We start from the raw sequence: 22,860 nt of genomic DNA, 5'->3' as shown, positions 1-22,860 counted from the left end.
AGTACAGTCGATTGTTGCTTAAGTAGTTCGATTTGGCAGTGTTATTTCATAAATTTTCCTAGCTTTTATATTAACATCAGTTGCATTGTATGCTTAGAGCAAGTACCAATATACCTCTATATACCAATATACCAATATATCTCTATTCGTATTCGCTATTCTCCTGTTTAGCTTTTGAAGATCATCAACTGATTTATATTATTCAGCTCATATAAAACAACTGCTCAACTTTGGAAGCCTAATGTCGTCTCACATGCAACCAGTGCAAATTCTATCTCTGCGCTGCTGCCCATGAAGGATGTCTGCTTGCGAATGGTGTTTAGCATTATCATATGTAAAAACGAGTTCGCGATGGTTTTCGCACTCGTTTCTTGCAAGTACTTGTATTTCCTCGGCCGAAGCTAAGTTGTGCAGTATGCAGCACACTTTAACCAATTTCACTATCCTGGACAGATGACGCCCTTTCAGGTGATATAACTGCCGAAAACGTGTCTTCAGGTGCGCGAAAATACGGACACATTTATTGGTGATCGTTTCCAGTTGCTCGTTAAACGTTTTCTGGGCTTCGGTTAATGGTATTCCTCCGGAACGGTAAGGTACCAGCAGCTGGTACAAGCAAGGGTATGCCGCTGTCCCTAACAAGCAGTACCTTTCACCGCAAATATCTTTGATGGTTTCCATCAGTTCTGGTTCATCGGGACAGTTAACAAAAACATCCAAGAAACGTACATTTTCATCAATAATTGCTTGCAGCTGTATGGAGTGGTGTCCTTTCCAAAGAAGATACCGTTCTGCATGTTCTGCTGGTTTGTCAATTTTAATTTGTATACCTCCAACACATCCTACAGATACAGATACAATACACATTCATTAAACATACGGACTCCTTATCTTGTTTGCAATGTAGCCGCAGAAACTCTTACCAATCACGTCGGAAATGTTGCACATTGTAGCAAACACGGCGGCCGATTCTTCCTTCTTTCCCTCGTTCGGGCGTACCATCACGGTTGGTTTCATACTAAGTATCGCATCCGCTACTCTGCAGATTACACTGTGCAGGCAGCTTACGGACAGGCTAAACTGATCCGCTACGTCTCTGTACGATGCTTTGTCGTGTCCAAGGAACCACAGAAACGCTAACACATGTGTTTGTGGACTAATAGCTTCGTACCCGCCATGACCTGTTGGTAATAGTATTGGTTCCTACATATGGTGACCAGGGAAAGGGTCCAGTTATTAGTTTCGATAAAAATACAAACCTCTTAACTTCCTATAGGCCGATGTTGCTGCTAGATGATTGTACAGCATCTGCACTGTGTTGCGTCCCATGCGAAAATTTAGTAGGAATTCTTCGTCATTGTAATGTGGCACCACGTTGTGTGTGTAGTTTGAATAGTGCACCGTACACTGCCTGCGAAGTATTAATTCCGGTTGTACGTTGACCGCTTGGCATCCATTTTCTAAAACAAAAAAGGAAACGGGTGTAGACGAACAAACAAAAAAAAGGTAATATATTGTTGCTCTGAGTTCAGCTTACCGTCAGGTACATCGATTCCTTGTGTAACTGATTTAAGGGAACGTTTAGTCACGGCTACTCCAGCTGCATCTGCCCAGTCTACTATGGAGATCTCGAACGGCGTTACACTGTAAGGAAATGGTACATCATTCATGTGGTTTTTTCATTACCCCGAAATCATATGACCGTACCTGTTTGAAATTGAATCAATTTCATTACCTTCCGCCGCTACATAGCCTCTATCACTCGAAGAATAGCTGTCATCGTTGACTTCATCTGGTTTTGGCTTATACTCGTCTAAATATTCTTCCGCCAAATCATTCACAGCTACACTGTCGCCAAGCGATATTTGTTGAAACGTGGCTTCACGCATTGTCGCAGCAATCGCATTTTCAACATTCTTACAACTGTCCTGCGCTGCTTTGAATCGTTTGAATGGGATAATAACGGAGGAACAGTTGGTTGAGTATTCGCAGTTGACACCTTCGACGACAGTATCACCGGAAGCCTGCTCGGATGAGTTTATATCTATTTGCGGCCAGTCAAAATTTAATATACCCATCGCGCCGCATTTCAAAATACTATCTATGTGATACTTTGCATACACTAGCTGCTGTGGTGATAACAGTTTCATAACCGTTGCTAGAGATTTACAATAGTGAACTATATCCGTGTCCGATGTGTTGGCATTATGTAGACTATCGGTTGTGTGCGTTGATGTAGTTGGGCATTCGTTGAATGTTTCTGTAACAAAAGGATCCACTTGACTTAATACGCTAAATCACAACTGTACGATTATTTTTACCTTCTGGTAATTGGAGTTCCGTCTTCAAGTTGTCTATTTCTTCCGGCAGCAAAAAACTTAACGCATCAAAATACCACAGAGAAGATTCGAAACTGCCAAGGTTGCTTCCTGTTGCTTTTTGGTGTGCAAGAGCCACCTGCAGTTCGGCTCGATATTCAAATCGTAACGTTTTTAACAGCTTTTTGATATCTCCCTCCGTTGCTGCGGGATAGTTTTTCCGATACTTTCGAAGCAGTATGTACAGCGCACGGTCACGATGGTGTTTTCGGCTTGTTCCATTCTCCAATTTGGACGACCACAATATAGGAAGATTACGATAGAGTTCGATAAATTCACTCCAAAACAGCACATCCCTGTTTGAAACTTGCACTAGCGCCATTGTTTCTACATCACGCCTGCTACACAAAATTAAGCAACGGTAAAAACAGTGCAATGTTGTTGAATGTTCGAGGAGAACAGTCCGTTCTTGTCGCCAGGGGAACCGCCGCGGTTGCTATCGCGATATGTCAAATCAACGCAGGCAAAATCAAAACAAAACACATTTGTCGAGCACGATGCAGGGTTTGGAGTCGCAAGAATGGAATATCACAAAATCGAATGAGCCGCATTCAAAATGAAAATGCGTTATCATCAAACTCGATGGGCAATGTAAATGTAAGTGGCTTGTTCAAAACTGTAATTTTACTTTCCACTATCATTATTTTAGATTGGAAACATTGGTACATTTTTCAAGCGAAGACCAACATTCAGTTTGATGTAGATTTATAAACATAAAAATATTATAATTTATTCCTAATATACTATCGAAACTTATGTAAGAACATAATTTACCTTCCTTGTGGATGGACACATCTCATCCTAACTATATCGTGCAGCTCTGGCAGAAAAGATGATTCGAGTAGTTATTTTTATCACCCTTTTCTAAGCGCCAAAACACGACACGCTCTACGGCGAACCACGAGCAGTGCACATTTTATTCATGAAATCAGGTTTTTTGTCTGTTAATGTAGCTTATCTAGAATAAATAACATGTTCAGTTTCTTACGACAAAAATTTATAACAATACGTAACAAACCACCGGCAAGCTAACAGTAATTAACCGGACGAAGATACTAAATACATGCTCCGTATACCCGTCATTCGTTGCTGCTGTCGTCTAACTGTCCGCACTCTTGAACATCCAAATTTTCTTGGTACTCTTGTTAAGCGTGGGACGTGACCCGAAAATGTTAATTGCACTGCACAGCTTGTACCCGAGCTTCGCGTAAAATGCTTCCTGGTCGATTGTGGAAAGGTAAATTTTCTTCAGATGCAAACTCTTGAAACAATGCCTTTCCACCTCTTGCATTAGCAACCGCCCAATGCCTTGACCACGACGTTCGCGTGCTACAACTACGCTTTCCACAAACACGGCATCGCGATCGGCAGGGATGGGTGAAAGTTTGGCGTGTGCCAGGACGATTGTTTCTTTATTCACGTTCGTCGTCAGCACGAAGCTGGTCGGTAACGTTTCCTTCGATGATTCCAAACTCCAGAGCCGAGCCGTGTACGAGCGTGGCCATTCAGCATTAATAAGCGCAATGCACTGATCCATCAGTTCGCGATGCTTATGGATTGGAACCACTCTGTACGGTTCACTAGGTACGGGTTGAGGTGGAAGTGTCATGCTTGCTAAACCCTATAGTCCAGCGCGACAGGTGAAATACTGAAATGGATGAAAAAGTTAGCTTAATGCTTGAAGAAAACTATACCAGCCATGCCACTTACACGATTTTCTAGGGAAGGAACAGGATTTCAGGGTACCCAAACGATGCCGCATCACAGATTCATATGGTTCTAAAAATAATTGTACGCACCCCGTATACCCTGGGCTTGCGATACTTTTCTATGGATTAGAATTGATGAAATCGTCTAAAATTATTACCCAATATTCTCCGATTGTACTGCATCGAAGTAGGTCCAACTCTCAGTTAGCTGCAGGTAGGGAACAGCAAATCAACTTACTTCTCTCTTGAACTCGACATCAATTTCTATTCGATGCGGTGCAGGTGAAATTGGTGATGAAAAAACCAAAACATTCATAACAAAACAAATGCTGCCACCCCAGTTATGAAATGTCATATTGCGTGTATGGCAGGATGGAACTTTCGATACGAAGTCTACGCAAGATGTTCATGAACAGAATTGCACATTGTATGCATAGCAGAACAATTAATTAATCATGTGAGTTATACCTTTCATTAATAAAATTATAAATCCATGAAAAGTTCATTCAGTAATTTACTCGATATTTGATACGAACACTTGACTGGGGGGGGGGGGTTCTGGGGTCAAATGAAAATTACATGACATTGAAATTGATTTTTTTGAGCCTTAAAACGCGGCATGTATGCTAATTCTTTTTCAAAAATCTTAGGGCGTCTTCTTCTAGATAACATCTCAAGAATGATACCAATACGAAGCTAGGTACGAAGCGCCTATCGATAACGCTTTTGTTGATCCAAAAAATATTATGATTTTTTTTACTAACCAGGCCGCTTGCATGAATGAAAAAACATGTGATCAACTTGAATTTAGTGACAGACAGACAGTAAAGAACTCCTAGTGAAGTGGCAAACACAATGAATACAATCATAAAATGATTACCCATCAACAAATGATTTGAATTTGCAGTTTCCATTTTTATTAAATGCTGAATGTGAAGTTTACTCACCGCGTATACGCATACAAGCCATTACTCCCAACGCATTAATATCCATACTTTTCATTTAACGAAGTTCTACCATCACCAGTCTGACCGGATGGTGGCACCCACTCTACATTTTTATCCTCGCTCGCCATCTCAACCGCATCGTCAATATCGACATTTTCGCGAGCTTTGCCGATGTTCCGAGTTCTCGGTCGACCGCGCTTTTTCTTGCCGCTGCTTTCACCGGTTGTAGTATCTGTTTCCCGAATAACGTTCGGCTTTGCTTCGACTGAAGATCGTTTCCGCTCATTGCTGTAACGGGTACTCGGTTCACCTAACTCCTCCTGTTTGGGTGACATTTTTCGCATTGGAACATTTGAAGTTTGTGCATCGTTAGCGGAACCAGATACACCGTCGGCCGGATCGGGATCAGCATCTTTTTCCGCTTTTATGCTCGATTCACGGATGCCAAAAGTGTTACTGAGCTTGGTTCGTTTGCCGTACAGTGGTAATACCTGACGCTTGGAATCCGAGGAACATTCTTTCTTCTTGCCAATGTTTTGCAAATCGATTGGCTTTGTTACTTCGATGAGTTTCTTGATCTGTTTTAACTCTTCATTTAATTTCACTTGCTCCATCCGTAAACGACGGATCTCAAACTTGTCTATCTTTCCATCTTTAGTCAGATTGTTTAAAAAACTGTCCACATCATCATCATTCTCAGGTAGGTGCGTTTCCTGTTTAATCAAACGAGCGTTTTGTATTTTTGATTCATTGGACTCCAGACGATCTAGTATGAGTGCTTCCTTGTGTATCTGGAAAAGGGCAGAAAAGAGTACAGTTTGATGAAAAAACATTTGTTTTCTCTTTAACAAACGCACCAGAAGGACTTTTGGATATTTAGCGTTTTCTTACCAAATCTGCGTATGTATGCGTTTGCGGTTTCAATGCCGCTTGTTTCCGCTGACGGCGTTCCTCAACTGCACCCGTCCGATCCAGAAAGTCATCATCGTCATCCGAGTCGGACTGTTTTTGAAAACGTCGGCGTGGTTCTGTAAGAGCAGTAGTGATTGATTTTCTGATCCAAATGATGTGAACCGTAACGTAGTTCCGTAGAACCAGTCATCTCTACTTACCATGATTTGCTTGTCGTAGCTTACCAAAACGGTCCAGTATGCGACACGCTTCCAAAGCACATTGCACAACCACCTCTTTCTTCTTGCCTTTATGCGTTGCTTCCGCTACGATTGATTGTCCATTTGCATCGTCAACCGGAAGCTCGACTTTGCAACAGTACGTACCCGACGACAGTTCTTCCACTTTGTACTCCAGCTCGTAGCCTTCCCGTTCAAAGAAACCGCGCAACGTTTTCTTTGGATCGTTTAGGAACAGTTCCTCATTGTTTGATGTTGCGTAAGGATTTTCGGTAAGATCCGACTCCTCGTCGGCGTCTTCCATCATACCCCATGTAATGCCTTCTTCTTCTTTCAGCTTTTCAACACGTTCTTTTTCCTTGCGCTCAATTTCATCGATTTCTTCGCGCAGTTCAAGCTGCTTTTGCTTCCTCACCCTCATTTCCGTGATTGTTACATTGCGTGAAGTCTCTTCGTCGTCTTCGGATGGTCCTTGAAAGATGTAGGTTCGCGAGCTCGATCCTAGCTTGATCATGTAACCGACGCGGACACGTACGTACGTGCGAGCAGGTATCTGTTGTTTGTTCAAAAATGTACCATGTGTGCTGTTCAGATCGTACAAATACCATCCCGGTTCGATCGTAGCATGTATCGGGCGAGATGTTTCTTCCTCTTTCTGATTAGACTCATCTGTTGCACGGTGCTGTAGTATAGCATGATACCGAGAGATGGTCGGATGGGCCATATTCACATCACAATTCGGCAAACGGCCAAACAACCAGAAAGGTTTACTCTGCAGCTGTTTAATCTCCTCGATGATGACTCCGTTTTTTTCCACCTCGAAGCTATATTCCTGTGATGGGTCGCATTTCCGCGACCATGTCGGTTCCTTGTAAGGTATGGGAGGTATTTCCACGGTATTCTGTTCAAATTGTTCCGCACTGTCCGGTTCTACCTTTGTGGGTAAAGTAATGTTTACCTTCGAAACTGACGCTGGTAGAGCGGGTTTTCTGAGCTTTGTTAACAGTTTTTGATCAACGCTGGGAACCTTGAAATCCGCACTCTCGGCCATTGTGCAACTTTATTACAACTGGAAATGCAACCACAGAAAAGATTGAAGGTATCTTTCCGCAATTTTACCGCGATAGTAAATATGCAACTATTCTGCTCGGAAAGCTTCGTCGGAAAACAATACACAGTGGTAAGAAAACAGCATTTCGTCCGTTTGTTGCCAGTTGAACATTCAATAATGACAGTTCAAATCGTTGACAGCACGATGACGTTTCAAGAAAGAGAAAGGACGATGGCTCTGGTAAAATCCAGGAAAAATTAACAAATTTTAGAAATGAAAAGTATAGAATACATAACATAATTCAATATTTAATTATTTGTATTTTCATTTTGATTACCAACACGATTTTCACTTAATATTTGTTTTGATATGTGTTGCAATTTTGTCCGCTAACGCCTGCTGCCTCGTACACTGTGCGTACAACGATCATGCAAACGTACAATAGGGTTTCACTCGAGTAGACGAGCGTGTCATCGAGCGGGGTAAAAAGTGAAACTATCGATCGAGTGATTATAACCATTATAAAGAATGTTAAGATAGTAAACTGATCGACGAAAAGAAACTACCGTGCGACAAGCAAAGCTGTTGCTAGAAACATCTGCATTCTTCCTGATTACACCCGTTAAACAGTTAAACAAAATGATCTAATGTACAGGAAGATGGTGCTACGTTTTCAGCTGTTTACTGATCATCTCGAAAGTGCATAGGAAAAACTTTACAGAAATCCGCGAAGAAAGTTGTGAAAGGTGAGCTGAACATTTAGTAATTTGTGATAAAACAAAGTGTTTGTTCGTTAGTGTTGAATAATGTTGTCGTCTTTGTTGCGATGCATGCAGCATCATCATCAGCCTTTGCAAACATATGCATCGCCGTTCTTTCACAAGGAGCGTCCTCGCTCTCGTCGTGCTTTGGAAATGGGTCTGATAAATGTCAATAGACGTTCAGTTCGTGAAGCAAACGATGGACTGACTGGCGGATGAAATGGTCGTGTGAAATTTTGTTTTATTTCTCATGCTTTCTGTTGGCAGACCGAACGCAGCTTTATGGTCGCTTTTGTCTTCCTGTGAATACATTCAAGCTGTTATCAATGCGCTTTTGATGCACTGTTAGAGATGTTATGCTTATTTAAAAGGCTATGCAAGCATAATTATGAAAACAATTCATTTCCTTTGTGTAAATACGAACAACACGCCGTTTAATTTTAGGGGGCAAGGTTACATGCCATTTTGGGCCGGTGTTCGGACGTGCTTCTGTTGGCTTTTGGGGCTGTCCCTTTTAACCTTGTGGGTTATATGTTGCTATGCGTGTATGTTCCACTACTTTCGTTCTATTTCTATAATGTGAATTTCTTCTAATATATAATTCTAGGTAAAGAAAGAATCCTAACTTTCTGGCCTTTAGTTAACATAAACAATACATCTAACAAGTGCTATACGACATCAACCTGGTACCATGAGCCTGAAAACACGTAGTATCGTGTTTGTGACGTTTTTCACCAGCTGCTTGATCGTTGGATTACTCGTGGCCAGTCTTACGACCAACAACTGGATACAAGGCAATGCAAAACGACGAAATTTCACGGAATCAAGCGGTCAAATAAATTTCGGATTATTCTCCGGTCATCGGCGTTTAAACGTTGGATTCGGGTTGAGAGACTATAAAATCGATGGTAAGCACAATAATGATATGTAAACATTGCTCTAGCACTGATACAATATAAACTGTTTCTACCGTTTTCCAGTGCCGGCAATGATTCGTAATGAACCGGACGTGATGAGCTATTGGCTGTGGCTTGGCGCCGCCCTCGGCACCGGATTCGGCATTCTAGGCGGCGTGATCACTGCTATTGCCTCTGTACTAAAGTCGGCGTCGGCTTCAAAGAAAACCGGAACCATGGTGGTGTTGTTAGTTAGTAACCTTTTCACCGGCTTTTCGCAGGCAATTGCATTCGTATGCTGGATGTTACAATTTTACAACTATCTGACGCACAACGTGCTTCTTGCCGAGGATCGTAACAATAATTGGTACAGCACGGGGCTGACTATGCTAGGATCCAGCTTTTACTTCATCGCTGCTGGTATCGTGCTGGTTGTACTGAATTTGGTTTTGCTTATTGCCGCGACACGCCTCGAGCACCGCGAGAGGAAAAAGTTTTTAAATCCCCCTACGGATGATAAAACACAAGGTGCGATTATGCTATACTAAAGACATACGCTTTTGCATAAGCATCATCTTTCATTTTCCTTCCCCTAATACTCAAACAAACATTTCTAGTTCGCCTGCTGCGAAATTTACAAAATTTTATGAATTTAAACACGCATTGCCCTCAAGTATGTAATTACGGTTCTTACATCATGCCATAAGCTGAACTAAAGACATTATGAATTCATTCTTCGTGAAATTGTGCTAGTTTTAGCTATCGCGGCCGCGTAAAGATACCGGTTAGTACCGTTTTTAATTTACCATACCGGGCAAGACCTGGTTTTAATCTAGGTATCATGTAGCATAGGATTAATATTTTACCACATCAGTTAGAACTTAATTACACGATGAAGTATTGCTACTTAAAAATAATGAAATAAATATTAGTAACTTTTAATATCAGCAAAAGCTATCACATCTGTTTTTTGTTCTAGCACAATCATCTTAGTTCTTTGTAATCCGAAACAATAAAATTACTTAACCAATCCTAACAATTCTATAACGATAAATTCATGGTTCTTTGTCTTGGCTTGACATAATCGAAAGACTTCAATGATACACAAGCGAAGGTATTTCCAAATTAATTGTGTTTTCCCTTTGTCGATTCACCAAATATTTGTAATGGACGCGTATTCGTTTTCAACGTAGTAGTAGAGTACACTTTAATTCGTTTTATTCAACCTTTCCCGCCCAAATCATAGGATTGTCTGCTTGCAATACAACACAGCAATTGTAAAATGCTGTCGGACCAAATTTTAGTATAAACACGAGTGTTTGAAGAACGCATGGAAAATAGTAATCAAACCTAGTTTCTAACTAAATCTAGGCTATATCTGTAGTAAAAGGTAATTAAATTATATTTGCACTGAATTATTACGGTAAACTTTGTAAAATTGCACTGGTCGCCTTTTTAAATGAAATTTTGCTGTCAACTACTTTAACCACCTGCCTACCCAGCGTGCTGTTTGGCAGGATAGCAATTGTGTCCGTCAAATAAATGAAAACAACAACACGACGTCAATCTACACAGCGCAGGAATCGGGATTTTTGACTAGAAATTAATCTGTGACTTGTGTGTTGTTTGTAGTTTTTATTTGCCACCATGTACACATTGTTGAGCGGATTTTACAAGTACCTTACACAGAAAGATGAATACTGCATATTAATTCTCGGGCTAGACAACGCTGGCAAGACGGTAAGTTGTGGTGTAGCCCCTCCGGTGAAAGTGCATTAACATATTCGAACTTTGCAAACATATCGTTCGATCAGACCTATTTGGAAGCGGCAAAGACGAAGTTTAGCAAAAATTACAGAGGAATGAACCCGAGCAAAATTACGACTACGGTCGGATTAAACATCGGCCAGATCGATATCTCCGGTATACGATTGAGCTTCTGGGATCTGGGTGGTCAGCAAGAGCTACAGTCACTGTGGGACAAATACTACTCGGAATCACACGCTGTCATCTACGTGGTCGATTCGAATGATCGCGTTCGTATGAATGAATCGAAGGAGGTGTTTGATAGTATGATTAGCAATGAGTATTTGTCTGGAATTCCATTGCTAGTGCTGGCAAACAAACAAGACCTACCTGATTGTATGGGTGTGCGCGAAATAAAACCTGTCTTCCAGGAAGCTGGCCATCTCATTGGACGCCGAGATTGTTTGGTGATGCCCGTATCGGCGCTAACGGGGTAAACGATTGAGTATGCCGATGCTGGAAATACATTCTTATACGATGCTTGTTTTTTTTTTGCTTATTGATTTTTAGGGAAGGTGTCGATGAAGGTATAAAATGGTTGGTGGAATCCATCAAGCGTAACTCAATCGTTCGTCCGCCGAAGACAGAAGACACTTGATCATAATTGGTGTTGCCGATTTGCTTTGATTTCTCTTGCGTTATTGTAGTTGTGATATATGTATGTGTACGGTGATGAAAGGAGGGTTTGTATACAGCAAACATATTATTGGTAATCTTTATTCAATCGTTCTAGCATTTTGTAACATAAAGACCATACTTTATTTCGATTATTGCTACACTATCGTACTTCTTTTATTTATATAAAATTGACATAAAGAAGACATCCAAAACAAAGCCAATCCAGTAAATGTTTCTTAAGCATTGTTATTAACATCCCATACATCCAAACCGTACATCACGATCTTTTAATTCTTCATATAATTGAAATCATTTTTTGAATGCATGATGTAGCTGATTTGAGCATATAAAATGACAAGAGTGAGTGCTCAGAGTAAGTACTTTCTAATTAATTTAATAATTTAATTATCAATAGTTTTAAGGACAAGCGCCGTCATCTGCCAATTCATTATCTCGGGCATTCTCCCAGATGTATGGATGCCATCACTTTATCTCAATTTGGGCCTACCACGCCTATCTATATGAACAGCAGAAACATGCTATCTGCCCAGTGCCATTCTAATGACATGATAAGTCCTCCTAAGCTTAGTGAGTTTAATTCACTGTAGGATAGTGAGAATATCGTACAACTCGTGGCAATCGTCATTAAAGGGGCACCTCCATTGCCCTTTCACACGTGATCAAAAATCATTCTGAGCATCTTCCTCCCGAATGCGAAATTTCGTCAGTTTTCAACAAAGTCCATATTTCAGTCTCAGTGGCGGATGTCAGTACTGGAACTATCTCCTATCTTACCGTAACTCCTACCGTCACCTATCTTAACGTAACTCCTAAGTAAAATTTGTTAGTAGGGCCGTTGGTGGTGCTATTATCAATATGGTTTTTTGCATTCTTAATCTCCAACCCGAGGAATTCTGCGCCCTGCTGGATCCGTTGATAACCGTTCGCCACATATGAAATAGACATGATTGGTTTGTGAGAGTTTTCAGTCTCGTTATGGCCTAACATGTGACGTTGGTCATTGTGATTCGTACAAGTTTGGTAAGTTTGGACGAGGTTGCAAAACAGCTCATAGCCTTTTGTTGAACCATCTTCTCCAAGATCTGCCGGTCTCGGTTAGCAAGGAATACTTGTTTGGTTGTCTGTAATGAAATTCTCTTTCATAGTTTCCTATTTGTTCGACGAATGGGCTATGTTTGTAATATTAAAATGGGTTTTCATGTATTAGAACACATAAAACAAAACGACGATCGATTTGTGTTTGTTCAACATCGCAAACCCATGATGGTCCAGTCGATTTTGTCTTCTCAGAGCTTAGTTATCCTTGTTTATGCCCAATTTTAAATGATGGCCTTCCTATATTTTCTATGCGAAGTGTTCTATTCTTTATACACAAGTTCTAAACTTTATATGTGTATAAAGTATAGAACTTTACTTTAAACTTTATAAAGTAAAATTCTATACTTTATACACAATAATAGTTCATAGTTTCCTTTTTTGTGTGCTAATTTTTTTCCCCTCATGTTTCTATTGAATCTGTTTGATAAACTTTAAACGCAAGTTTGTTTTGTTTGGATGAACTAAATAAATACAGTGACGGATTTACACTTACGGGGGCCTGAGCGATAAGCCAACGGGCCCCTGCGAAATGCTTGGATTGAGCTCTACCAAATGCGCTCACGCTTACCGTTAAATCCGCCATTTCATAAATATATTTCTTATTATCATAACGACAAAAACGGAAGGTTTTTAGCAGTCGGTATCGTTGAATGGAATGTAGGTATATGCGAAGGTGCTTAATTAGCTTGACGCATCACGTGTATTCTTCATTACTGGATATTGCTTATGCTTGCGTTGTTCAATAGCTGAGCGCTATTGTTTGCTGAAGGATGGCATACTTTAAAAAAAAATATTTTAATTTAAATAAATAAAACTAATTGTGAAATAGGATACGGAAATGCAAGATAAATAATGGATTTTGAAACTCATATCACTTCACTAAAGGTAAAGAGTATAAAGTCGATCTAATTTTGCAACAGCAATAACAAAGTTTATATCATAATACTCACCGTTCTTGTTTTACTTACCAGAAAAATATGATACGCATATCGGAAAGTTTTTATTAATATCTTCACATTAATTAATTGATTAATATCTTGCAACCTTGAAAGTTCGTATTTTTATTTATCAAATAAATTACATTTAATTTCCCTTTTTCGAGAACAATTAAAAAAAGGTCTTTATTCATTCGTTTTATTCCTTGTAATTTTCTTTCTTTCGTCTTATTTTTTTTCTGCTCTGTAATAGAATATTGCGAACTAACTTTGAGTCCTTCGTAAGATTTTAACAGTAATGCCTATATAAGCTATTCGTATGTGTTGAAAAACAAATGATTTTTTTATCCTTGGCAATTATCTTTTCTCTTTTCAATATAAAAACTTAAACCTACCTTTGCAATAATCTATCTGTATGCGCATATTTTCAAGTTTGACGTGGTTGAACTTTATACATCGAGGAAATGGAGGATCAATTTAAACACTTAAAAATATTTCATATACTATTTTACTTCAACGATGTTACCGAAGAAGTTATTTAAGATTTTGTAATGATTAATGGTAGTATTGAAAAAAAGAATTTCCATATCATATGCTAAAACAAATTTGCAATCTGTTCATATATGATTATTATTATTATTACTATTTATTGTTTTTTAAGTTACTGTTAACTTCGTTGTTACACAAATATCCATTGCAAGAAGTAACATAAAACAGGTATCAATTGTTTCCATTGTGCTAATGATTTGTATGACACTATATTTTTTTTTATTTTGATTTTTTAAATTTAAGAGTGTTATGATGGTTACCGCTTTCAGTACAATAGAATAGAATAAGTAATTTTCTGCTTTCTCAAAACGTTCAAATCTTTATGTTTGTAGACAGATACAATGAAACCAACGATCGGTACAGAAAAAGAAAAATCAGCTTATAATTCTTGGTGTAATCCTGTAGTACAGTGGCAACAAACTAATTTTTGGCTCGCGGATCAGATTTTTTTTCGTAAGGACGCTAGCCGTCTCTATTTTCATCACCTTGTTTCATGTTCAAGGGAGATTGCAATTTTGACTCGTAGGAAGTTACAATACAACTGCGAATGAATACTTGGCAACTAACATGGAACTCTGCGGTGGATGTTTGTCATAAATTGGAGCATCTTGCATCTTGGAGCTTCAGGTCTCTTCAAAGAAGCTAGCAAATTGTGTAGATACATTTCTGTACTCGACCATATATTTAATCATCCAACCCGTGGTCGATTAGTGACGGACAGGAGTTTTCTCTGTCTTTTTTTACCCAACAAAGCAAAAAAAGCAAAAAAAAAGCAAAGTTTTCACTATTCAGAACTGGAATAACCATCCACCTCGGATCTGCAAAGGTAGTGGCGACTCTCCAGACAATCGACTGGGTAAACAACGAATTTTCTAAACAACGCATCCCGTGGACAACAAGAGGAAAAATAACGGATGTTCCAGAGTCCCAACCCGTGGACAGGAGAGCAAACAACAAAACTATTCGAGGATCACTGGAAACAAGAACGAAAACTAGTCGGATGAAAAACAATTCCTAATTTGTGGACATAAGGTAAGTTATTAAAAGGAAATTCGGTTCCGCACACTTAATGGCAAGAAGAAGGTAATTGATTGTTGTTTGGATTCAAATCAAATGTTTATTTTATTTTTGTTAGTAACGGGTATTTCAAATTGGATCGAGTTTGAAGGATCGCTCGAAGTGGATCCAACTCGATATTCCGCGCGGAACGGTTTATCCGGGTTCTCGGGGCCATCAGCTTATGAGTTTTCAGTATCAGTTTTGAGCTCAAGCGGGAGAGTCTTTGACACTAATTGTAACACGGCAAAGGAAACCCTTATAAGACACAACGTAGGAAAGTAAAGAAAACCTAAACGAAGAAGAACAATTGTTTTTCAACTCGCTTATGCCAAAGTTTAACGCTCTTTCCAAATTTTAGCACTCGTAGTACAGTGTTACTAAAAACAAAATGGAACAGGATTTCCATTCACAAGTTAACTCAATGAGATTGCTCGAAGAACGCTTTAATGCCCGTCCAACCCGAACAAATTTTTGATTCCCTTTCTCGTAATATTACAGAGTTTTGTTGCGAGAAGGAGGCGGGAATCATATTTAAAAAATGGTACTCGAGGTATGCTGATTTATTCCAGAAAGATGCTGCCAGACTTGATGATGCAGCCAGGGTTAGACTGATGTTGCGGAAGCTGCGAAGTGCTGAGCATGAAAGGTACATATCATTCATCCCGTCGTCCATCCGACTTCTCGTTCGAGGAAACGGTCGAGAAACTATCAGCGCTTTTCGACGACCAGGAGATGCTGCTCAGCAAGCGTTTTAAAAGTTTGCCGATTACAAAGAAGCGTACCGAGGATCATCTAGATTATGCCTGTCAAAAGGCTCTCATAATCATCTATATTATGCCTGTCACTCTTCAAAAGGCTTGTTCCTATGAAAAGGCCTATGCTCATTTCTGTAGCTAAGGAAGGAGAAACAATTACAGCGAAAGAACACGGTATTATATATCTTTGTTTATTGTATCGGGAAACCAGGAGCCGATTTCTATTGTCTTGAAAGACGTTTTTCTAAAAGAAGCACGGGTAAATCTTTTATCTGTTAGAAAAATAGAAATGTCTGGATGGCAAGTTTGGTTTGCGAAGGGTTCCGTAACAATTGGAAGTGAGACGGAAATTGTCGCAAGAGGAAAACTTCGCAGTAAACTATACGAACTAAAGTTATATCGTGAAATTGTTCCGAGTAACGGACTATATTATTGTGGTCGTGTGCCGAAAGAATTGATGTTTTGGCATCGACGCTACGGGCATCTTAGCACGAAAAATTTAAAGGTGTTAGTGAGCAAATCGATGGTTGATGGAATGAATATCGACATAAAACATCCAGAAAGTGAAATCATTTGCGAATCGTGCCATGCGGGAAAACAGATACGAAAATCGTTCAAACCATGTGAAGGCCGAAAGTCAAAGCGGGTTATTGAGTTAATACACTCGGATGTGTGCGGACCCTTCAATAAAATCGGAATAAATGGTGAGCGTTATTTCGTAACCTTTATCGACGACTGGAGTCGGTTCACCATGGTGTTTCCAATTAGCTCAAAGGATGAGGTGTTGGACAAGTTCGTTGATTATGAAGCATTCGTACATGCTAAGTTCGGTCAGAATATTTCACGACTACGTTGCGATAACGGAGGTGACGCTATGTTGGACGTGAGTTTAAAACATTCTGCAAGAATAAGGGAATTCGAATCGAATGGACTGTCCCATATTCTCCTGAACAAAATGGTGTGAGTGAACGAATGAATCGAACTTTGGTTGAGAAGGTTCGTTCTATGATTGACAATTGTGGTATTGGAAACGAGTTTTGGCCTCCAGCGATTCAGACGGCTGCGTATTTGGCGAATCGTAGTCCAGCCTGTGCACTTGGAAATCAAAAGACACCGTATGAAATTTGGGAGAACTGTAAACCGAACGTACGAAATTTGCGTGTATTTGGGAGTGTTGTGTATGTGCACATACCAAAAGAACAACGTAAAAAACTCCATGCGAAATCATGGAAAGGTGTTTTCATCGGATATGATATCGTCGATATCGTGTGGATATCGTATATGGCATCCGAAGAATAAGAAAATGGTTGTCGCAAGAGATGTAGATTTCGTAGAGAGTGAGAGTTTAAATGAATCAAAAACATTCTCAAAATCGAATGATGTTTCTGACGTGTTTCGTATGCATGGGTCAAGATACATATTTGACGACGAAAGTGACGTTGAAGAGGAAATCGTTCCAGCACAACGAAAAGGTGATACTGCAAGTTCCGGTGAACAATCGATTGAACAATCGGTTGGAACTGCTGGTGATGACAGCTTTAGTAGCTGTTTCGGTGATGATAATGCTGAAGTTCGGGAAGTCGAAGAATCATCAGCGTCCAAACCCGGAAGCCTCCTACCTGGCAAAATGACTATGAAATGCATTACGCAGGATATGCATTTCACGCACTAAACTACGTGGATCAGTTGCCAACTTCGCTTGCTGAAGCGAAACGGTCACCAGATTGGAAAAAGTGGCAAGCTTCGGTTCGAGACGAGATGGATGCACTACAACGTAATAAAACGTGGACACTTGTGAAGCTGCCTGAAGGACGAGTACCAATATCGTGCAAATGGGTATTCAAGGTTAAACATGGAGAATCACGTGGAGAAGACCGGTACAAAGCAAAGTTGGTAGCTCGTGGATTTAGTCAAAGATTAGGTTTTGGCTATTTTGAAACGTATTCTCCTGTTGCGCGATTGAATACGGTACGTATTGTTCTGGCTGTGGCTAATGAACAAAGGATGCTGGTACATCAAATGGATGTAAAAACGGCCTTCTTAAATGGAAAGTTGAATGAAGAGATCTATATGACCCCACCAGAAGGATTCGAAAATAATGAGAATTATGTATGTCGTCTAAATCGATCGCTTTATGGGTTAAAGCAAGCTTCAAGAGCTTGGAATGATAGATTTCATAGTTTTGTGGAAAAGCTAGGATTTCAACGTAGCTACAGCGACAAGTGTTTGTACACCATGGGAAAAGGTATGCACAAAGTATTGTTAGTGCTTTATGTTGATGATCTGCTCGTTATTGGTCATAATATGAATACAGTAATTTCAGTAAAGAAATGTTTTTCAAGTGAATTCGAGATGTCAGTCTTAGGAGAAGTGAACACATTTCTCGGAATGAAAATTGAACGAAATAGGGATGAAAGATGTATTCGTATTTCACAGCGCAATTTCGAAAACTTACTCATTCGCTTTAATATGCGCAATCTTGCATATTGTAATGTTGTAGCAACACCTATGGAATGCAATTTACGTTTAAAGAAAGGAAAGGAAGATGAGTGTACGGACAAACCTTATAGACAATTGATAGGGTGTCTTATGTACATAACATTAACATCTAGACCAGACCTTTGTGCTGCAGTTAACTATCTCAGCCAATTCCAGAGCTGTGCTAATGAAATACATTGGAAGCATGCTAAAAGAATCTTGCGATATATTAAAGGAACTTTAGACATTGGACTAGTTTTTGAGGTAAAGGAAATATCGCCGATAATCGAGGCATATGCTGACGCCGACTGGGCAAATGACACAATAGATAGACATTCGTTAACCGGATATATATTTCGTGTATATGGATCAACAGTTAGTTGGTTGACTAAAAAGCAGTCAACTATAGCGTTATCGTCGACGGAAGCAGAATTAGTGGCGCTAAGTGTAGCTGTGTGTCATGGTAAATGGCTTGTACGATTGTTGAAAGATTTGGATATAGAACAGAAACAGCCGGTCGTTTATCATGAAGACAATCAGTCCACAATTCGAGTAGTCGAAGATGATAAAGATAACGGTCGTTTAAAACACGTGGATGTTAGACATCGTTTCGTACATGAAGAAATTCAGCGGGGGCACATTAAAGTTACTTATATACCTACAGGAGAACAGATCGCTGATATAATGACGAAAGGTTTAGCTGTAAATAGTTTTTAGAAACATCGAAGTAATTTAGGGTCATTACGTTCTGAACATTGAGCGAGGGTGTTGTGACATGCAATGTGTAAGCAAGTTTAGTCTTGTCTGATCAACGGTTCAGTTCGCATTTAATAAAAGATCTGAAAACTAATCAGCAAACCTACGAAGCGTTTCTCAAGGCAGAGAAGCATGCGAATGTTGTCTGTGAACGTGCACCATGTGCAACATCGGCGCAAATTAGTGTCTGTTATTATGAACGACAAACCAGTTCGATTACAGCTTGATACGGCATCGGACATCACTGTAATCGACCGAAAAACCTGGCAGCGCATCGGTAGTCCTAAATTAGCACCATTGTCAATAGTAGCACGAGCTGCATCGGGTGCCAATCTGACATTGGACGGAGATTTCAAATGTGCCGTCAGTGTGGGGAACCAAACCAAGCAGATCCAGATTTTTGTCACTCCAGCGCATCTTCTTCTTCTTGGACTGGACCTGATTGATTCGTTCGCATTGTGGTCAACCCCAATAGATAAATTCTGCTGCCAGCTGAAGAAGTCGGAAGCCACACAGAGCACATGGCAAAATAAATTCCCATTGGTTTTCGGGGATGCAGGGCTTTGCACGAAAGCAAATGTTTCTTTTGCAGTGAAGGAGAATTCCCGTCCAGTATTTCGTCCTAAACGACCAGTAGCTTACGCAGTACGAGAAGCAGTGGATCGTGAGCTGGATCGCGTACAATCCCTTGGCGTCATTTCTCCTGTCAAAGCATCTGAATGGGTTGCACCGATAGTAGTCGTAAAAAAGGCTAATGGTTCAATCAGGATTATTCGACTGGTTTAAACGACGCTCTAGAACCAAATGATTACCCGTTGCCATTACCGGAGGACATATTCTCAAAGCTAGCCAACTGTAAACATTTTAGCAAAATCGATCTTTCAGAAGCCTTTCTACAAATAGAAATCGATCCGCAGTATCGTCCATTACTGATCATTAATACCCATCGCGGTCTATACCATTACAACCGCCTTCCACCAGGTATTAAGATCGCACCAGCAGCTTTTCAAATGGTGATCGATAAAATGTTAGCCGGTCTCAAGAATGTATCAGGTTATCTCGACGACATTATCGTGGGTGGTGCATCTATGGAAGAACATGATAATGTGTTAGCAAATGTACTTCCTCGTATCCAAGACTATGGATCCTCTATTCGTGCTGACAAGTGCGCATTCAGGATGCCTCAGATCATATATTTGGGGCATGTGATAGATTGCCGTGGACTACGCCCTGATCCAGCAAAAGTGGCTCTCATTCGAAATCTGCCAGAACCAACGGACGTTACAGGTGTAAGGTCGTTTCTAGGGGCTATTAATTTCTACGGTCGTTTTATCCCGAACATGCGCAAATTGAGATACCCACTAGACCAGCTTCTGAAAAACAATACGCCGTTTAAGTGGACGCCGGAATGCAAGCGTGTTTTCAAAGAGTTCAAATCTCTATTAGCATCGGACTTACAACTGGCTCACTACGACCCGCGACAGAAGATCGTAGTTTCGGTGGATGCATCTTCAGTCGGCCTTGGAGCGACTATCAGTCACGTTTATGCCGGTGGCGCACAGAGGGTTATTCAACACGCTTCCAGAGCCCTCACAGAAACGGAACGTCGATACAGCCAAATTGATCGAGAAGGTCTGGCCATTATATATGTGGGAAGAGATAAGGGAAAGAAAGAGAGCGAATGAAAAAACTGAGCGGACTGTCTAAGAGGATAGGGAGCAGTGTGAAAGAGGGAGAGAGAGATAGAGAGAGAGAGAGAGAGAGCGCGGAAAGAATATACTAGGAGGCGCGCTACAGGATTGGACATTCGCGTATCGACAGTCATAACGGAACGACCTTCGACCATTGTTAATACCTTTACTTTATAATTTGTTTAATAAATTCATCTATTTCCCTACATGGGGGCTCAACCGGGATAGTGAGTGAGTTTAAAACAAAAGGATAAGTTGGTGTTAATTTGAAACGTGTGATAACTAAAGACGATAATATGACGACGGTTGAAGAGCTGTGTGAGAATTTTACGAAGATCGGTTTGATACGCGAGTGCGAAAAGCTTGGTTTGCCAACCACTGGTGGAAAGATGGAAATTGCCGAAAAGATCATCAAACCTCGGAGTAAGATGAGCTCCAATAGTGAAAACGGTGATGCTTTAGAAGGCGAAAAGGATGATGATCGTTGTTCGGAAGACGACGGTAACTGTGAGAAAGACGACTCACAACACTCTGGCAACGAGGAACATGACGAAGACGATGGCCCAAGCACTGATGACGAAGATGACGACGAGGACGATAATATTGATGAAGGAGATTCCGATTCAATATTTCAGACAGCAATTAAAGCTACATCAACACCCAAAAATCCACGACGACACGCACCGAAACGACTGAAAGTGTATTCTTTTAGAGACATGGAAGATAGCATCGAATCCTTCGGCGCCGAGGAAGGAGAAGATGTGAGGATGTGGCTGAAGCAGCTAAAGAGTGTATGCAAAGCAGCGCGATGGGACGACGAACAGCAGCTGATTATGTGCCGTAAGAAACTAGCCGGTACGGCTAGACGATTCGTATTCTCCCTTCGGACCAGTTTCAGTAGTTTTGCGAAGTTGGAGAAGGCACTGATCAAAGAATTCGCTCCACGCATAAGAGCGAGTGATGTGCATCGTGCATTAACCAACCGGAAGAAAAAGACAACCGAATCTCTCCGAGATTATATTTACGAGATGCAACGGCTTGCGATCCCGATCGATCTGGATGAGCCAAGCCTATGTGAGTATATAGTGAGTGGAATAACCGACGATGAGCATCATCAGTCGATATTATTAGAAGCTCAAAGCATCGAGCGACTAAAGAAAAAGTTGTTGAATTTCGAAAAGGTAACGAAGACTGTAAAGAGTAAGACGAAGCGTGAAGAGTTCACAAAAAAGGAAGACAAGCTACGACCGAACGAAAAGGCAAACAATAAGCAGATCAAAAAGCAGAATTGTTTCAACTGTGGCGAGACGTCGCACATTTCGTCTGAATGCCCACAAAAGAACGAGGGACCGAAGTGCTTCTCGTGCAATATGTTCGGTCATCGGGCACGCGACTGCAAAAGGGGCAGTACCGGTAGCAAAAGTGGTAAACAAAATGTATCGATGTGCAGCGAACAACAAAGTCATTGTGTGCGCTCCCCGCCAATTCCTGTTAGCCGAGAAGACGAATTTGTGACAAAGCAGTCTACGAAACTAACAGGAAAGAAAACAATGATAACCATGAAGATAGTAGTAATCGCCATAGAAACACTCTTCGATACCGGTAGTTCCTTAAACCTGATGGCATATCGTACTTACAAGAAAATCGGACAGCCGGGTCTAGACGCTACCACAGTGAAATTTACAGGTTTCGGTGGAAGAGAAATCGCGGCACAAGGGGTTTGTACAGTAAATGTGACTATCGAGAACGAACATTACCGGGAAGTGCAATTCTATGTGGTGACAAACGAAAGCATGCCATTCGAGGCTGTACTAGGAACGGCATCCCTAGAACACTTTGATGTGAGTGTGACCACTGTTAGGATAGCAAACCCTGTAATGTATTCGTTCATGGACTCTACTGTACTTCTTTACTTTAGGCAACACTGAAATAAAGTCTTTCTTTCCGATTAGTACAAGTAAAGCGGCAACACGAGCTTCTGTTTAAACTGCATAACTTTAGGTTATGGGCCCAGAGCTCGTCTCGGAAAGATTGTGTTGAATAAGCCTGTGTTTGAAATAAGAAAAATGACGGATCGGGAAATGGAGCTGTTTCGTATTCCTTTGTTTGATGGGACGAATTTTTCATCGTGGAAGTTCCGGATGCTTACCGTGCTGGAGGAGCACGATTTGCAGGAATGTGTCCAACAGGAGATGGAAGAGGTCGAGGAGCTGTGTATCAAG

At 40.6% G+C, this 22,860-nt stretch overlaps 6 protein-coding genes across 6 annotated transcripts; 3 read left to right on the top strand and 3 right to left on the bottom strand.

The window, feature by feature from the left end:
- Positions 1 to 26: 26 nt before the first annotated feature.
- On the bottom strand, positions 27 to 3,115 carry LOC125764133 (uncharacterized). The gene is made up of 6 exons (XM_049428032.1): positions 2,322 to 3,115; positions 1,708 to 2,260; positions 1,538 to 1,644; positions 1,260 to 1,460; positions 924 to 1,181; positions 27 to 842 (listed from the first exon to the last, which is right to left on the bottom strand). Exons 1-6 carry the CDS (start codon positions 2,698 to 2,700, stop codon positions 250 to 252), a joined length of 2,091 nt encoding a protein of 696 aa, XP_049283989.1. The 5' UTR covers positions 2,701 to 3,115; the 3' UTR covers positions 27 to 249.
- A 108-nt stretch (positions 3,116 to 3,223) lies between these two features.
- On the bottom strand, positions 3,224 to 4,523 carry LOC125764141 (N-alpha-acetyltransferase 80-like). Its single transcript, XM_049428049.1, has 3 exons — positions 4,326 to 4,523; positions 4,089 to 4,206; positions 3,224 to 4,026 (listed from the first exon to the last, which is right to left on the bottom strand). The coding sequence occupies exon 3, from the start codon at positions 3,985 to 3,987 to the stop codon at positions 3,478 to 3,480; it is 510 nt and encodes a 169-aa protein (XP_049284006.1). The 5' UTR covers positions 3,988 to 4,026; positions 4,089 to 4,206; positions 4,326 to 4,523; the 3' UTR covers positions 3,224 to 3,477.
- Positions 4,524 to 4,981: 458 nt separating this feature from the next.
- Positions 4,982 to 7,404, bottom strand: LOC125764135 (kanadaptin). Its single transcript, XM_049428035.1, has 3 exons — positions 6,147 to 7,404; positions 5,926 to 6,062; positions 4,982 to 5,825 (listed from the first exon to the last, which is right to left on the bottom strand). The coding sequence occupies exons 1-3, from the start codon at positions 7,213 to 7,215 to the stop codon at positions 5,070 to 5,072; spliced, it is 1,962 nt and encodes a 653-aa protein (XP_049283992.1). The 5' UTR covers positions 7,216 to 7,404; the 3' UTR covers positions 4,982 to 5,069.
- Positions 7,405 to 7,627: 223 nt separating this feature from the next.
- LOC125760692 (uncharacterized) lies at positions 7,628 to 9,825 on the top strand. The gene is made up of 3 exons (XM_049421066.1): positions 7,628 to 7,961; positions 8,584 to 8,884; positions 8,957 to 9,825. The coding sequence occupies exons 2-3, from the start codon at positions 8,668 to 8,670 to the stop codon at positions 9,418 to 9,420; spliced, it is 681 nt and encodes a 226-aa protein (XP_049277023.1). The 5' UTR covers positions 7,628 to 7,961; positions 8,584 to 8,667; the 3' UTR covers positions 9,421 to 9,825.
- Positions 9,826 to 10,315: 490 nt separating this feature from the next.
- On the top strand, positions 10,316 to 11,512 carry LOC125760693 (ADP-ribosylation factor-related protein 1). The gene is made up of 3 exons (XM_049421067.1): positions 10,316 to 10,612; positions 10,687 to 11,111; positions 11,189 to 11,512. The coding sequence occupies exons 1-3, from the start codon at positions 10,520 to 10,522 to the stop codon at positions 11,274 to 11,276; spliced, it is 606 nt and encodes a 201-aa protein (XP_049277024.1). The 5' UTR covers positions 10,316 to 10,519; the 3' UTR covers positions 11,277 to 11,512.
- A 9,422-nt stretch (positions 11,513 to 20,934) lies between these two features.
- Positions 20,935 to 22,153, top strand: LOC125774905 (uncharacterized). Its single transcript, XM_049445274.1, has 2 exons — positions 20,935 to 22,063; positions 22,134 to 22,153. Exons 1-2 carry the CDS (start codon positions 20,935 to 20,937, stop codon positions 22,151 to 22,153), a joined length of 1,149 nt encoding a protein of 382 aa, XP_049301231.1.
- Positions 22,154 to 22,860: the final 707 nt, after the last annotated feature.

This window comes from Anopheles funestus, chromosome 2RL (assembly GCF_943734845.2).
Source record: "Anopheles funestus chromosome 2RL, idAnoFuneDA-416_04, whole genome shotgun sequence".
Lineage (NCBI taxonomy): Eukaryota > Metazoa > Arthropoda > Insecta > Diptera > Culicidae > Anopheles > Anopheles funestus.
This window is presented reverse-complemented; position numbering and strand designations above follow the sequence as displayed.